The following is a 14,148-nucleotide window of genomic DNA, read 5'->3' on the forward strand; positions in this document are numbered from 1 at the left end:
GAACCCGGAGTAAATTATAATCTATAAAAAGGGACTTTTTAGTACTTTTTCGTTCTTCGACTGGTACTTTTTGTATTTTTTATAATATTGAACCTAGAAACATGAAATTAGGAATGTACAGCCCGGATTAAGTGATAACATATAAAAGAGGACTTTTTGGTACTTTTTCGTTCTTCAAAAGGTATTTTTTGAATTTTCTATAATATTGAACCTATAGACATGAAATTAAACCTGTAGGGCATGGAGTAAGTGAAAACATATAAAACGGGACTTTTTGGTACTTTTTCGTTCTTCAACTGGTACTATTTGAATTTTCTATTATAATGAACCTAAAAACATAAAACTAAGCAATCAGAGACTTGAGTGAATGAAAATTTAAACTGGAGTATTTCTGCTAATTTTTCGTTTTTTAACTGGTACTTTTTGAATTTTCTAAAATATTGAATATATAAACATAAAATTAAACACGCAGTATCCTAATTGAACGAAAATTTATCTCGCTTATGTCCATTTTGCAAAAAGGGCTCGATATCAATCGAAATGCCCCCTTCAATAATTGATTTTAACGTTTTCTACGTACTTAATAATACCATAATAAAACAATTTTTGTTGGAACGAAAATATGTATGTAATGTAAACATGTAAATATGTATATGAAATCTTCTTTAGAAAATTACTTAAACGCACATAAATGGCTTTCAAATGTCGACGAAAAAAACATTTTTAGGAACCGAAACCTACATTTATGAAAAATGAAATTATGAGGATCGGTCCGCCAATATAACCCTCTTACAGAAAATCAGTTTATAGCTAATACATCATTCCAAAAGTTATCATTATGATAGAATAATGGTAGAATTAAAAAAATACTTTAAATTATAGAGAACTTTGTCCATAATTGACCCAATTCCACATTTAAGTCCCTAATCCGCTAAATTAGGAATAGTCTGCCTTTAGAGTTACGAGTTTTTATACACTCTAATAATGTTTTCAAAGTGAAACTTTTGGAATATTTTTCAATCTCTTTGTGATCCCTTTAAATAATGTTGTTCTGGAAGAACTTTAACATCCATGTAAACATTTTGGGTAATAAATTGGGGGACTACCAATGAGGGGAGCGGAACCTCCCATATGAATTAAATACAAAAATTCGTTTATCTGGGAAACTAATAGAACTAAATTCTTCAAATTTTGCACGAAGAACTTTAATATTCATCTGAACATTTTGGAGAAAAAAGGGCGGATTTTCATCTGGGGTGCTTGGAGCTCCCATATGAATTACATAGAAAAATTCGTATATCTGAGAAACTATTAGAGCTAGAATCTTTTAGAGAATAACGGGCGGACTTTCAATGGGGGGCTTGGCACTTCCCATATGAATTAAATACAAAATTTTGTATATCTGATGGGAAACTGATTTTCTGCAAGATGTTTTATAAAAACTTGGAGAAAGGATTTGTTTTTAATTTTTAAGAATTTTTTTTTCATCCCTGGATAATTTCTCACACAACTTTTGAGCTTGCTCTGTTTTGTTCTTATAAACAATATATTTGCTTCCAAAATCCCACTTTCTGATCTCTCGGATTCAGTTTTTATTTAAAATAGTTGAAAAATTAAAAACTAAACGAAGTTTAAAACTTAGCCGGCTTACAGTTGGTTTAAAGTCGCCGCCGACATATTTAGTGTCAGTCGCCGCCGCCGTTAATATTTGTCGGCGCAGGGCTCTGCAAAAGAATTTGCTAAAAAAGGGAATAATGAGAAAAACAATTACATTTTTTGTTTTTAGTGTGAAAAATATTAAGTAACAACAACAAGCGTAATTGTTGATAAAGAAAAGTTTATTAGCTTAAGAAAAATATTTAATTAACATAATGAGAATTAATGAGAAATGCCAAATGTGTTAAAGAACATTTTGTTTTACAAAATATATCGAACAACATAAAGGAAAGACAGAGGAGCATATTGCTAACTAGAACTTCATAAAAAAAGAAAGGAAGAATAAGAAAAGTGCTGGAGCAGAATTAAGAACTTTTTAAAGGATTTTAATTAATATTGAGTTATTATTAGTAATTAATAATGTCTGCAGTGGATACATCATGCATTATGGATTACGACGATTGGTCACCCAATTATGGCAACCTGCCCATGGAGGTAAGTTGTACTTTGCTGCACGTACTTGAAAGAAACTAATTCCATAAACAAATGAATACATGTCTTATGTATGTTGTTGTTTTTATCTGTGTTATTATTTACTTTTCAACTGCAGAATTCATAGAACAAAGAAGTTTTTACTTTTCAACCGTTACTATCTTCTCCCTGACACCTTTCCAAACCGTTTGATTTATTTTAAAGAAATATTTTCACGTGATAATGACGTATTTATGATTGATCATTATTTTTTATTATTAAAATATTTGTTAGAAAAAAGGTTCGGAGGAATACATACATACATATTTATAAATGCAATTTTGTGTGCTTTAAAACCAACGTTGGAATAATAAAAATTTTAAAAATCTAATATTCTGTGGCAAAAAAGGAAAAAGTACATATTTCATGGTATGCAAAAATCCGTATTCAAATTGGTGGTGTCAATTTAAAATTTTGGAACGTTCTTCTGAAAAGTCAATGCAAAAACAACTTATGTATGTATGTGCTATAGCCTTTTTGTCACATAATTATTTCGATAAAGAAATACCTGTAATGTTCCTATTTAAATAAAATTGCATTAGATTATTCCGACGAAATTCAGTACACAATTTTTTGTCGTTATAGCATAAGTTTAAAGCACCTCTATTGGGCGCTTAAACTAGCAAACAAAATTAACTAACTAAGGGCGGGTTTCTTACTACTCAGTTAAACTAGGCTTAACTTGCTGTTAGATTAAACTCGGAACAAATTTAGGCGGACTTTAATCGATGATTGTGTTTTTAAGTTATGGATTTATGTTCAGTTAACTTTGTTAGTATTGCCAACTTTTCACTCAAAAACGTAAACAATGAACAGCTGTTTTTTGCAAATAATACTTTTGTAAAATGAAAAATTTTGGAAAATTGTTAAATAAACATTTAAAACAATAATAAATAAAACAAAACAAATCAGAATATTGCAATTTACTTAAAATATTAAGTTTTTGTTCTTCCGAAATCATTGTTTTATTGTTTTTGTTAATTGTGTCTTCTCACTTATAACTTAAGTTTAATTGGCCAATAACACTCAGTTAAACTAAGATAATAAGTAACGTTACTGTTTACTGAAAAACACAAAACATATATTAAACTAGGTTTAAACAAAGAATGTAGATTATCTTTATCTGAAAAACCCGCCCTAAGTACACAAAAACAACTTTCGAGGATTAATTTTAATTTAATCCCTAATAGTTCACCTAAAGATTGGCCCTTAAAGTAATAATAATCAAAAGGGTCCAATGTCAGGGATATTTCAAAAGTTTATTTTCCTATTAATTAATTCCTTCACCAAAACTAAATGAAAAAGTAGTGTTAATGATTCTAATGTTTTGACTGTTATCTATTTTTGGTCACGTAAGAAAGGATTTATGGAAATTCGAATTTTTAATTTGGTGATTTCTTATCAGAAAGTGCAATTTTATCGGTTTTTATTCAATCAGGGCGCTGCGTGTTTAATTCTATGGTTCTAGAGAACTCAAAAAGTACAATTTGAAGAACGATTCAGAAGAGCAGAAATCATGCAAAATGTGGGACCAGATATGTAACAAAAGAGAAGCTAAGATAATTTTATTATTGATGAAAGTGTACATTGTTCTAATAAATTAAAATTATTCTTTACTTTTATACTTTTGTAATTTAAATAATAAATTAAATTCCAATTTTTCCTGCAAAAAATTATCGTAATTTTCTTTTTATCTTCAATTTCAGATTATCTTGCATATCTTTCGTTTTCTAAATCATTCTGATCTTCAAGCGGCCGGAGCGACTTGTAGTCGTTGGCGCGAAGCCCTATTTGTGGGTGAATTCAATCGCAACATCTTAGTTCATTTTGTTAAAGTATGTCTCTCTGATCGTTTAGCACCAGCAAAGTTTTTTCTGAAATGCCAAAGACCCTATAGAACGTTTTGTTTGGAAGAGGTAACCTTTGGTCAGGCACAAGAACTTTTAACACAAATTGGTAAAACCGCCACCGAAATTATATTCGATAATGCCGATATGGGTGATAAACAGTTCTATGCATTTATGAGACAACTAACCAATTTAGAATCACTAACCGTAACACGTTGCTCTCCTCTCTTTATGTCTGGTTCGTTTTTGGATGGTAGTGGTGATTTTGCTGGCTCATTCGCCAATATACGACATTTGTCTCTAAAACATAATCAATATTTGTCGGATGCCATTTTGTTGCGTTTGACTTCGCTCATTAAGGGTATTGAATCTCTGGATATGTCTGGATGTCATATTGCCTATCACAATGCCATACATCGACGTTTTTATCCCAACGATAGCTTAGCGGCCCATCCTAGTGAATCTATATTAACTTTTAAGTTTTTGGCCAGGGTAGCAAATTTACATAGAAACTATTTAAAGGAATTAAATCTTAGTCACACCATGATCAGTGGACCAGCATTGCAGTCTTTGACATCTGCGGAGAATATTGATGGAGGTTTATCGCTACAGAGATTACGTTTGACAGGATGTCGTCAATTGAACACCAGCGGGGTCAAATCATTTCTACTCACCCAACCCAATTTAGTTTTGCTAGACTTGGCTGATACTTTGTGCGTAAATGACGATTGTGTGGCAGCCATAGTAGATAGTCTTCCAAAACTAAAAACGTTTAATGTAGCTGGTTGTGGAGGCATTACAAATGCTGGTGCGAAATTATTGGGGAATTTAAAACATTTACAGAGTCTAAACATTTCACGCTGTGATGGCATTACTACCGATGGCCTAACGCAGGGCATAGCTCGCTCTAGCAATTCTGTGCTCAGATACCTTTACATGTCTCATTTGATTGTATGTGAAGAAAGTATCAAGTGTATAGCACGCAACTGCCCAGAATTACGCATTTTAAATGTGGGTCATTGTGTTAATGGTGTAACTGATACTTCCGTCCAGTGTATAATCGAGCATTTGCATTGGCTTAGAGAACTCTCTTTAGAAGATTGTTTCCGTGTCACAGATGCCGCCCTAACGGGTATAAACATTTCCAAATTAGAAATGAAAAATTCGACAAATCCTTCGACCGGTTTACTAGAAAACTTTCATCCTACCAATCCCTCCTCTCTGCATGAACGAGAAAATTTAAGGTCTTCCATTTCACCACAATCCATGAAGATTTCTTTACGCAGCAAAGCCGAAGAAGATATTGTAAGAGACGCTAATCGCAAACGCGCTCTTTTTGCTGTTTATGAACTTAATCAGATCGATGATCACATGATTGATGGCTTCAGTATACAACAGCTAAAGGGTTTGAGATCACTCAACCTCAAAGGCTGCAATAAAATCACCGATGTCTCTTTGAAATATGGTCTCAAATTTATTGAATTGCAACGTTTATATTTGTCCAACTGCCAACAGATCACTTTGCTAGGCATGGAAACTTTGGTGCTTAACTGTCCGTCCATTGAAGAAATCGACTTATCCGATTGTTATAATATCAATGACAAAACCATACAATTGTTAACTGCCAAATTAAGTCGTCTACGTGCATTACACATTAGCGGCTGCACCCAATTGACCGATCACAGTTTAGATGCAATTCTAGTCAATTGTAAATGTTTGCAGGTAAGTTTTTAAAAGCTGCTGACTAATTGATTTTAATGTAATTTAAAAAACTCTTTGTGATTATTACCATAGACTCTCTCGATATATCGCTGTCGTCGTATGTACACCGACATTGAAGATCGTTTAGCGGATCTATCCACTTTGCGCCACTTGAATATGGACAATGCGGGTAGTTTGGATAATGTGGAATTATTCCGTCTAAAGAAACGTCTAGATTACTGATATTTTGCTGCAATTTTTGTTGTATTTATACTCTATTACTTTCAATTGTACAATTTTCATTAATTTGTCTTTTTGCATTTGAAAAGACAAGTTCTTTTGGGTTCATGGTAAATCTACATTAAAATTTTATAAGATTGGCAATAATTAAATATGTAATAGCAAACTTTCTTTTTACATTACCTACTAGAACTTTGTATTGTTGTTAAGTTTTAGACAAAATTTTAAATTTATTTTTATGTAAACATTGTTGTTAAGGGAACTTCAATAAAGAAATTGTAGAAGATTTATAGTTTTAATTAAGTAAATCGAATACAATGTAATTGTAGTTCACAGTGAATATATAATATTAGAGCTCTCCTCTAAAGGCCTTAAAATTAATTGTTATTTATTTAAAAAAATCATTGTTAAAATTCTGTTGTTGTTATTATTTTATATCATATTTATTATATTATTATAATGTGTGTTTGTATATGTGTGTGCATAATAAATTGGTCTTAGACACATTTATTTAAATATTCAAATATTTAACAATCTAACTGTGATTTTATAAACAAAAACAAACTTATTACAATTTATAAATAGAAAGTGTAATATGTATTACATCCAAGTTAAAATTGAAAGAAAAATCTTCATGCTGAAACATTAAAATCAAAATAATTGTATTTGTCACGAATATTATTATCGATTTACACGGATATAGATCACACCTCCCTAAAAAAATATACTCAAGAGGTGGAAAATGTAAATTGAAATGTGCCAAGCATTAATGTATGTAAAGCCTTCATCTTAGTATGTATTAAAATAAAATTTTGCTGTTATGGAAAAAAGTGTTTTATTCATTAAAAAATTAGGATAATTATGTTCAAAATGTAATACGTTCCGACATCAAATTTTTAATTGTTGTAACACACAAAACTACACTATTTCTAATCTGCATTAAAATTCATACCTGCATATGTGATCGAATAAGATTTCGTATTCAAAACTCATTTCGATACCGAAATTAAGGTAAAATGATTCTTGTTCATTATCGAATGCCATCATCTATAAAGGAAGATCTTTATAGAAAGCGAAGATGGCTAGATTATACAATTGCTAAACCTCTAAAGGGAAGACTTCATCAACATTTTTACAGACGGATCAGAAACAGATGAAAGAGTCAGCTGTGGAATCTTTTCGGATGATTTGAATATGCAACTGTCATTCAGGCTGCTAGATCACTGCAGCATAATCAAGACCGAAAAAAAAACCATTAAAATAGCCTTCAAACAATTTTAGTAACATAGGATATCGGGTGGAAATATCCTAATACTTACTGATAGCAAGTCGGTCATAAGATCCCTCGAGAATGTGTACACCACTTCAAGAATTACTCAATTATTACGGTTACCCTTAGTTGGGTTCCTGAACATGGGCATAATATATGGCAACCAACGAGATGATGCTCTTACTAAGATTGCCACCTCTCTAAACATAAGTTATTAGCAGGAAACAGCTAATTGCGGAAAAGCTCCACAATATATGAAGATGTACGCTGTTATTGTTTTGTTAAGATGGATTAAGCACGTCTTGATACATAGGGACTATACTCTTGCCGAGTTTTTAGATATCGAGGGAACTTTCAATATCAATAAGATTGAAGAGATAAAAGATTAGCTCATAGAGCTTAGAATCCAAGACTTTCTGGAGAATTGCATAGTCTGCAAGGAGCAACTGGATAAGAATGTAATGTAATATAATGTGCTATTGTCCTAAAAAACAGAGCCTCAGTGAAAAATGTCTAGGAAGTAAATTCCAGGACGAGGTCAGTAATATTCCAGGATGTAATCCAATTTGTTAGGATTTATCAGGGAAATTAGTCGTTCTTTCGGTTTAGGGCTACAATGAAATTTCGGATCCTCTGTCATATAACATTCTTGATCCTTTACTGACTACTTTCCGTCATATTTCTAGTTTCTTATTTTTACTTCTCTTCTATCTTCTTATCGAGGAGATTCACAATGGAAGAATTGCAATGTAAAACCAAAAAATTCATCTTTTGAATCAATGCCCAGAGACCATAGAACAGATTTTAGAAGCAATTTTTCCCCTATTGGGAAGAAAATAAAACACATATTTCTATAGTTATTTGATTATTTCATACACATATCATGTATAGAGTATATATTTTTGTTTTAAAAAACAAATTGCTAAAATACAAAAAGAAAATATAAGATTAGTTATAATAATATTAAATACTTTATGAATATTAAGTAGAAAGGAAAATAAATTGTTAAAAATAACGCAGATTGTATAAAAATCTTAATGAAAATTAAGAAAATCTTCTTAACGTCATCTCATGTGCATTAGAAAATTTGCAAGACAAGCAGCAAATGGCAGATCAGATAAAAATAAGGAAATCACATTTACTCCGGTGGTGTTTTATGTGCACTCCAACCGTGGAAGCATTTTGTAAAACGTTTTGATTCTTTATTCTTAAGTGTTAAAAATAATTTGCGCGGACGTTCCGGTTGCTTGATGCGCATATGCTGTATATAAACCTAAATAAATAAATCAATTAATAAACATTATAAAAATCTAAACAAAAATCAATTAAAAATTAAACTTACTTGTGCTGATTTGTAAGCCAATTTTATTTCAACCTCACTACAACGTGAACCCAACCAAAGAAATACTTGTTCCCCATTGTCCAATATCATTATGTCATCGTCAGCCAAATCATCTTGACAGAAATCTGTACATTTTTCGGCTACAGTAAAGTAGCCTTTTTCATTGGAACATCTGAACAGACGTGTAAAGTTCATGTACTCTGCATTGGTGTCGTAAGGTTTACGGCCACCCAGTGCCACCCAGAAAAAGTTCTCTGGTTCTTCACCTTCATTTAGAATTTGCAAACTCACCCAGGGGCTGTTAAACATTTCTTCGGCAATTTCTTGTATTAATTTGGCCTCTTCTGGACAACTCTTTGAGCCCAGCCAAACGTAAACAATGCCTGATTGGGATTCATCTTCAGTTTCAAATGGCACATACAAAATGTAACTGTAAAACAAAAGTGACATTAGTATGTTGAACATCAATTACATAGAAATTATTTATACCAAAATGCTGAATTGAGATATGAAGCATCCGGTTGGATTTGTATAAGTCTGGTACACAAGGCACCACCATTCGAACGTAAGTGGAAAAATTCTACAGCAGCTTTACCATCTGGAGTCTTAGACTTATCCTTACGTTTGCCAGTATGTATAATAAATTTGCGCTTAAAATGTGCCAAAAATTTCAAATTCTCCTGCTGTTGATGGATGCGCACAACTTCCAGTTCTTCACCAAACATAGTTTTGAATTTCTTTTGCAAAGTAAAAGTAAATGTTAACCAGCCCATATTGCCAGCATTGCGACCTTGCCAAAAGTACACTATGCATTGTATTTCATCGTCCGGTGGAGGTTTGCTGTCATCTAATTCAGCTCCATCTTCATCATCATCGGCCGGTATACAGTAACGACACAAAAACACATAACATTCTCCTGTATAAAAGTGTCCCACTTCTTCTTCCGGCAAACGAACAAACTTCTTGCCTTCTAAAACAAATGCTTCCATTGCCTCCAAATCATAATTCCAATCTTCCTCCAATTGTTCGGCTTCACTGAGCGGCATGGGATTTTGTCGTGGCATAAACAGAGCCGCCAAATCAGCTCGTGTTTCCTGTTGTTTAGCCCATTTTGTTAAATCTGCTCCCGTCTTTGCCACAGAGTTGGCAGTGCGTGTGAAATCTACCGCCATCACTTCATCCCAACCAATAAACTTCGACTTGAATATTTGAGTTTCGGTGCCCTCTTGCAAACGTGTCACTAGTGCATACGAGGGTCGTGTTATCATATTGAATAGCTCACGTGAAAGTTTTATGGCAGCCGCTCTAACTAAGCGAGTTGATTTTTTGCCAAACCAAACAAATAAATCCGTAAAACAGTCTAGTATATAAACATTTTTACTGACTAGCAATGTGTTGACCAGCTTTTGTTCAGGTATTTCAACCTGAGGCAACTCCAAATAGCCCATGCCTAATTGCACTTGATACAGTCTGGGAACAGGTGGCACAAAATTATCTTGTACATGTTGTAAAATCTTTTGCTTGGGTGCTTCTTCTGGATTGCTGCCCAAACGTTGCCAAAACTCTTCACTTTCGTCACCTAAAATAAATATGTAAAAGAAAGTGGTTCCTCAGATAATTATCATACATTTCATGAACTTGTTGATATTCTAAAATTCCTATATCTTGTAGACGTTTGTTTAAGATCTAAATAAAAACTATTTGAGTATGTAAAATACGGCATAAAAAACAGTTCAGTCAATTGGAATCTAAACATACAAATCGTTTACACATACCTTGACTTTCTACAATGATTTCACACTTATTCTTTCGTTCAGTTTTATTGATCTTCTCTGCCATTAAGCGTGTTTTTGAATTCAATGTATTCTTCGAGCATCTTCCCAACCAAATATACATTTTAATGCCACAGTCTAGGACAAACGAATAACGTGGATCCAAAGACTCAAACTCAACAGATACTGGTTCCATATGTATGGATGCGCCTGCAGCATGTACACGATATAGACGTATGGTATACAACATGTCTTCCACTGTATAGAAACCCGTAGCTGTGCGGCCACCTTCTATGTATGTCACCTCAGTATCGAAAAGATTTAAAAATTCTTCAGATTCGTCATCTAAACAGAAAAAAAAGTATTATTTCTGTTCCCAAAATACGATTTTCACAAAAAGATAAAAATATCTGAAATATTTTAGTGAGCCGGCCTTTGAGTTAGTAGCGATATATACTTACTCTGTTCCTCACGAATTGTGCGACAACGGGCACCCAAAAAGTTTCGTAAATTTACCGCATGTATAGCAGCACAAGCTCTTTTATCCAACGTCGATTGATTACCGATCCAAAAATATATTTCCCAATTCAATTGATCCATGTCATCGAAAGATGTCTTCAGCACAATATAACAATCACCCTCATAGAATTTGCCATGAGCAACTTCTTCTATTTTATTTGGAAGAAAATTTTCAATTTCCCATATTGTTATACCTGGCAATTGACCATCTTCTTTTTCAAAGAATTTCGAATAGTCCAATTGAGGTTTTTCCAAGGATTCATCCCAACGTTTAGGCTTAAGGGACTCGGGTCGTGCCTCATCTGAATCGTTGCACCAGGAGCGATTGGCTTCAGCTTCATCTTTATCCTTCGCGACATCTTTCATACCCTTCAGTATTTTAGCCGAATCTTGAGCAGAATCATTACGTGGACCACGTCGTAGACGAATTTTGCGGGCAGTAGAATCTTTTGGCGTGGATGTGACAGGTACAGACGGTGGCACCGCTGCACCAGCCAGGCGAAGTTGTGTTTGTAAGGAGAAATCTATGTTATAGAACTCAATACCTGAACCTTTGGTGGCCTCTGTTGGCTTTGGAGGCATAATTAAATCGGGATTGTTACGTAAATCCAACTGGTCCAGACCATCCAAAAGATGTATAGCGTCTGGTAAGGTTATCAAACGATTCGACGATAGATTAAGTCTCTTCAATGCACCACAACGGCACAGTCCCTCAGGTATCATTTCCAACAAATTGTTAGATGCTGAAAATACCTCCAAACAACACAACTTGCCTATCCCTGATGGAATGCCCTCAAAATCCAGACGATTGTCATTCAAATAGAGTCTTCTTAATTGCGCCAATTTGCATAGTGCCGCTGGTAGAACTGTAAGTTCGTTTCGTGACAGATTAAGAACCTCTAAACGTTGCCAGAACTCTATACTTGAACTTAGTTCTGTAATGGCATTGTCGCTGAGATTCAATCTTTTCAAATTTGGCAAATTGTACACACAATCGGGAACCTTTGGAAGTTTATTTTGCGATAAGTCCAATTCGGTCAAGTTGGACAAACTGTCCAGAGTGGTGGGGAAGTTTAAGAGCGTACGCTGAGTGTTGCGCATATTCAAAACTTCCAGATTTTGCAAAGAGGGCAATTGGCGCAACTGAAATAACTCTAAAGGGTTATCGGCCAATATTAAAGTCTGTAAATTTGCCAAACGTCTTGTCTGCGGTGGCAATGTTTCCAATTTGTTATGGGATAAATCCAAAAATAACAAATCCGTTAGATGTATAAACAGGGCTGTTGGTATGGTCTCAATATTATTGTGACTTAAGTTCAATACCAACAAACTTTTTGCCTTTTCTAAGCCTTCCGGTACTTCTTTCAATTTGTTGTGCGATAAATCCAAGGTAGTCAATTCGTCTAAACGAAATAATTCGGGTGGTACGCCACTACTTTTGATTTGATTTTTTCTCAAATTCAAGGAACGTAAACATGTCAACTCGGTTAGTTCACCAAATAGTTTTTCCAACTGATTGTGTTTCAAACTTAAATGCTCTAGTTTCAAGAGATTTCCCATTTCCTCGGGAATTTCCTTCAAATTTGTTTTATCCAAATTCAGCCATTGTACGCGGGTCATTAATTTCACCGCTGAGGGAAAATTGTTATCCTAGAAATATCAAACAAAATTAATTTGTGTATAAAAAAACATAGTAAAACAAAAACAAGACTTTGTTTGTAAACAAAACAATTGTCAGCGCAGCAGCAGAACTGCTTTGGTTTTTTTTTTTTGACAACTGAGACAGATTCTAGTTTGACACAATTTTTTTTTCATTCACTAACACCATCACAATGCAAATTCAGCTGGATTTTCATTCATTGTTTTCGTCGATTTTTTTACAAATACAGATGAAACTTCACTCTTCCCGTATTCTTTAAACATTAATCTTTATATATTTAAGGTTTTTTCTAATTAATTTACTTACACTAAAGTCATTTTTCGTAAAATCTATGCCCCGTACAAATGGTAATACACCCGTATTGGCCATTTTTTTCACTGTGACTAATACATAGTTGCAAACTAAAGTATTCATTTTGCTATGCAGAGTTGCAATATAAAGCATTGGAAAATACTACAATTTTGAAGATTACAAATTGAAAATTGTGACAAAATATTTGTCACAGTTACTAATTATCAAATATTAAATAAATATACTTATCTTTAAATTAAAAACTAAAATTCCTTCAACAATACTTGAATTCACCATAAAATGTTTGTCAATAAATATTGATTATTTAATTTTCAAATTTATATAATACAGGCAGATTTTGACATTTATAAAAATGCAAAGAAAAATATGATTATATTTAATTTAAATTATAATGACTAAAGTTACTATTCTTTCTCAAGAATCATCTTTTCGCAAAAAAGACGTAAACCCCAAAAATAAAATTTTACAGGAGAGCATTTTTTTAACTTTCTTCGAAGTAAGACATAGCATTAATGTAAAACTCTGTCAATAAATATTGTTTTATCTGAGGAATATGATGCAGTCTATTTATATTTTATATTTATTTGTCCCTTACGTCCTTTTTGCCGGTACAAATTTTTATGGAATAAACAATTTTGAGATGGTTACGGCTCAATTCTCTAACTATAAAAAATATTTTTGGTGTTCATATATCCTTATTTAATTTGTATATCTGAAATTTAAAAGTGTAATAAATGTTTTGGTTCTTATAAGATTTTGAGATGATCTAGCGATAACCGAATGTCAAGTCTGTTTATTAAAAACCGGATAAAATCATTGTTTCATGATTTTACTTAGCCCCTATACAAATTACCCTCCGAATACAGTCAAAACCTTACTAAATATCTTGTTTATGTAGAAGTTGTGATAAAATATATTTATAGTTATATATGTATGTATACCTGTAAATTGACCCTACCCCTCATACAAAAAATCAGTTTGAAGTCGATAAATCTTTAAAAAAAATATCTAATAGTTTAGTTTATCTAATAGATAGATGGACATCGGTCCACAATCGTTAAAGATTCGATCCAATCATTCGTTAAAGATTCTGAAAATCAACAATATGTCCTTATTAATATCCATACATGATAATACAATTCACCATAAATCTAATAAATTAAATAAAGGTGAAAGTACACAACACGCGTTGTACGCGGCAGCGCGTTATAGGCTTCAGTCAAAAAAAGTTGAAATAATGTATTTTCACTTAACAAGTTACACACTGTAGTTGTAACGCATATGCCGCGAAAAGTTCA

The 14,148-nt window shown here is 32.9% G+C and overlaps 2 protein-coding genes across 2 annotated transcripts; one reads left to right on the plus strand and one right to left on the minus strand.

Annotated features, from left to right (window-relative positions):
- The first annotated feature begins 1,715 nt into the window (after nt 1-1,715).
- LOC119615231 (dynein regulatory complex subunit 6) lies at nt 1,716-6,795 on the plus strand. The gene is made up of 3 exons (XM_037971312.1): nt 1,716-2,151; nt 3,894-5,756; nt 5,829-6,795. The coding sequence occupies exons 1-3, from the start codon at nt 2,077-2,079 to the stop codon at nt 5,976-5,978; spliced, it is 2,088 nt and encodes a 695-aa protein (XP_037827240.1). The 5' UTR covers nt 1,716-2,076; the 3' UTR covers nt 5,979-6,795.
- Nucleotides 6,796-8,103: 1,308 nt separating this feature from the next.
- On the minus strand, nt 8,104-12,924 carry LOC119615278 (protein flightless-1). The gene is made up of 6 exons (XM_037971350.1): nt 12,845-12,924; nt 10,821-12,528; nt 10,363-10,704; nt 9,077-10,166; nt 8,588-9,017; nt 8,104-8,518 (listed from the first exon to the last, which is right to left on the minus strand). Exons 1-6 carry the CDS (start codon nt 12,905-12,907, stop codon nt 8,384-8,386), a joined length of 3,768 nt encoding a protein of 1,255 aa, XP_037827278.1. The 5' UTR covers nt 12,908-12,924; the 3' UTR covers nt 8,104-8,383.
- Between the last annotated feature and the right edge of the window lie 1,224 nt (nt 12,925-14,148).

This window comes from Lucilia sericata, unplaced genomic scaffold (genome assembly GCF_015586225.1).
Source record: "Lucilia sericata isolate MDLA Ls3-8-SP2 unplaced genomic scaffold, ASM1558622v1 Contig000046F_arrow, whole genome shotgun sequence".
Taxonomy (NCBI): domain Eukaryota; kingdom Metazoa; phylum Arthropoda; class Insecta; order Diptera; family Calliphoridae; genus Lucilia; species Lucilia sericata.

What these genes read in the sequence shown, in the direction of transcription:
- LOC119615231 (XM_037971312.1), top strand. Translation starts at nt 2,077, where the DNA reads ATGTCTGCAGTGGATACATCATGCATTATGGATTACGACGATTGGTCA. An exon ending in ATGGCAACCTGCCCATGGAG is followed by an intron (nt 2,152 to 3,893) that starts GTAAGTTGTACT and finishes CTTCAATTTCAG; the next exon opens with ATTATCTTGCATATCTTTCG. An exon ending in TCAATTGTAAATGTTTGCAG is followed by an intron (nt 5,757 to 5,828) that starts GTAAGTTTTTAA and finishes TTATTACCATAG; the next exon opens with ACTCTCTCGATATATCGCTG.
- LOC119615278 (XM_037971350.1), bottom strand. Translation starts at nt 12,907, where the DNA reads ATGGCCAATACGGGTGTATTACCATTTGTACGGGGCATAGATTTTACG. An exon ending in AATCATTGTAGAAAGTCAAG is followed by an intron (nt 10,167 to 10,362) that starts GTATGTGTAAAC and finishes TATTTATTTTAG; the next exon opens with GTGACGAAAGTGAAGAGTTT. An exon ending in TATCTCAATTCAGCATTTTG is followed by an intron (nt 9,018 to 9,076) that starts GTATAAATAATT and finishes TTTGTTTTACAG; the next exon opens with TTACATTTTGTATGTGCCAT.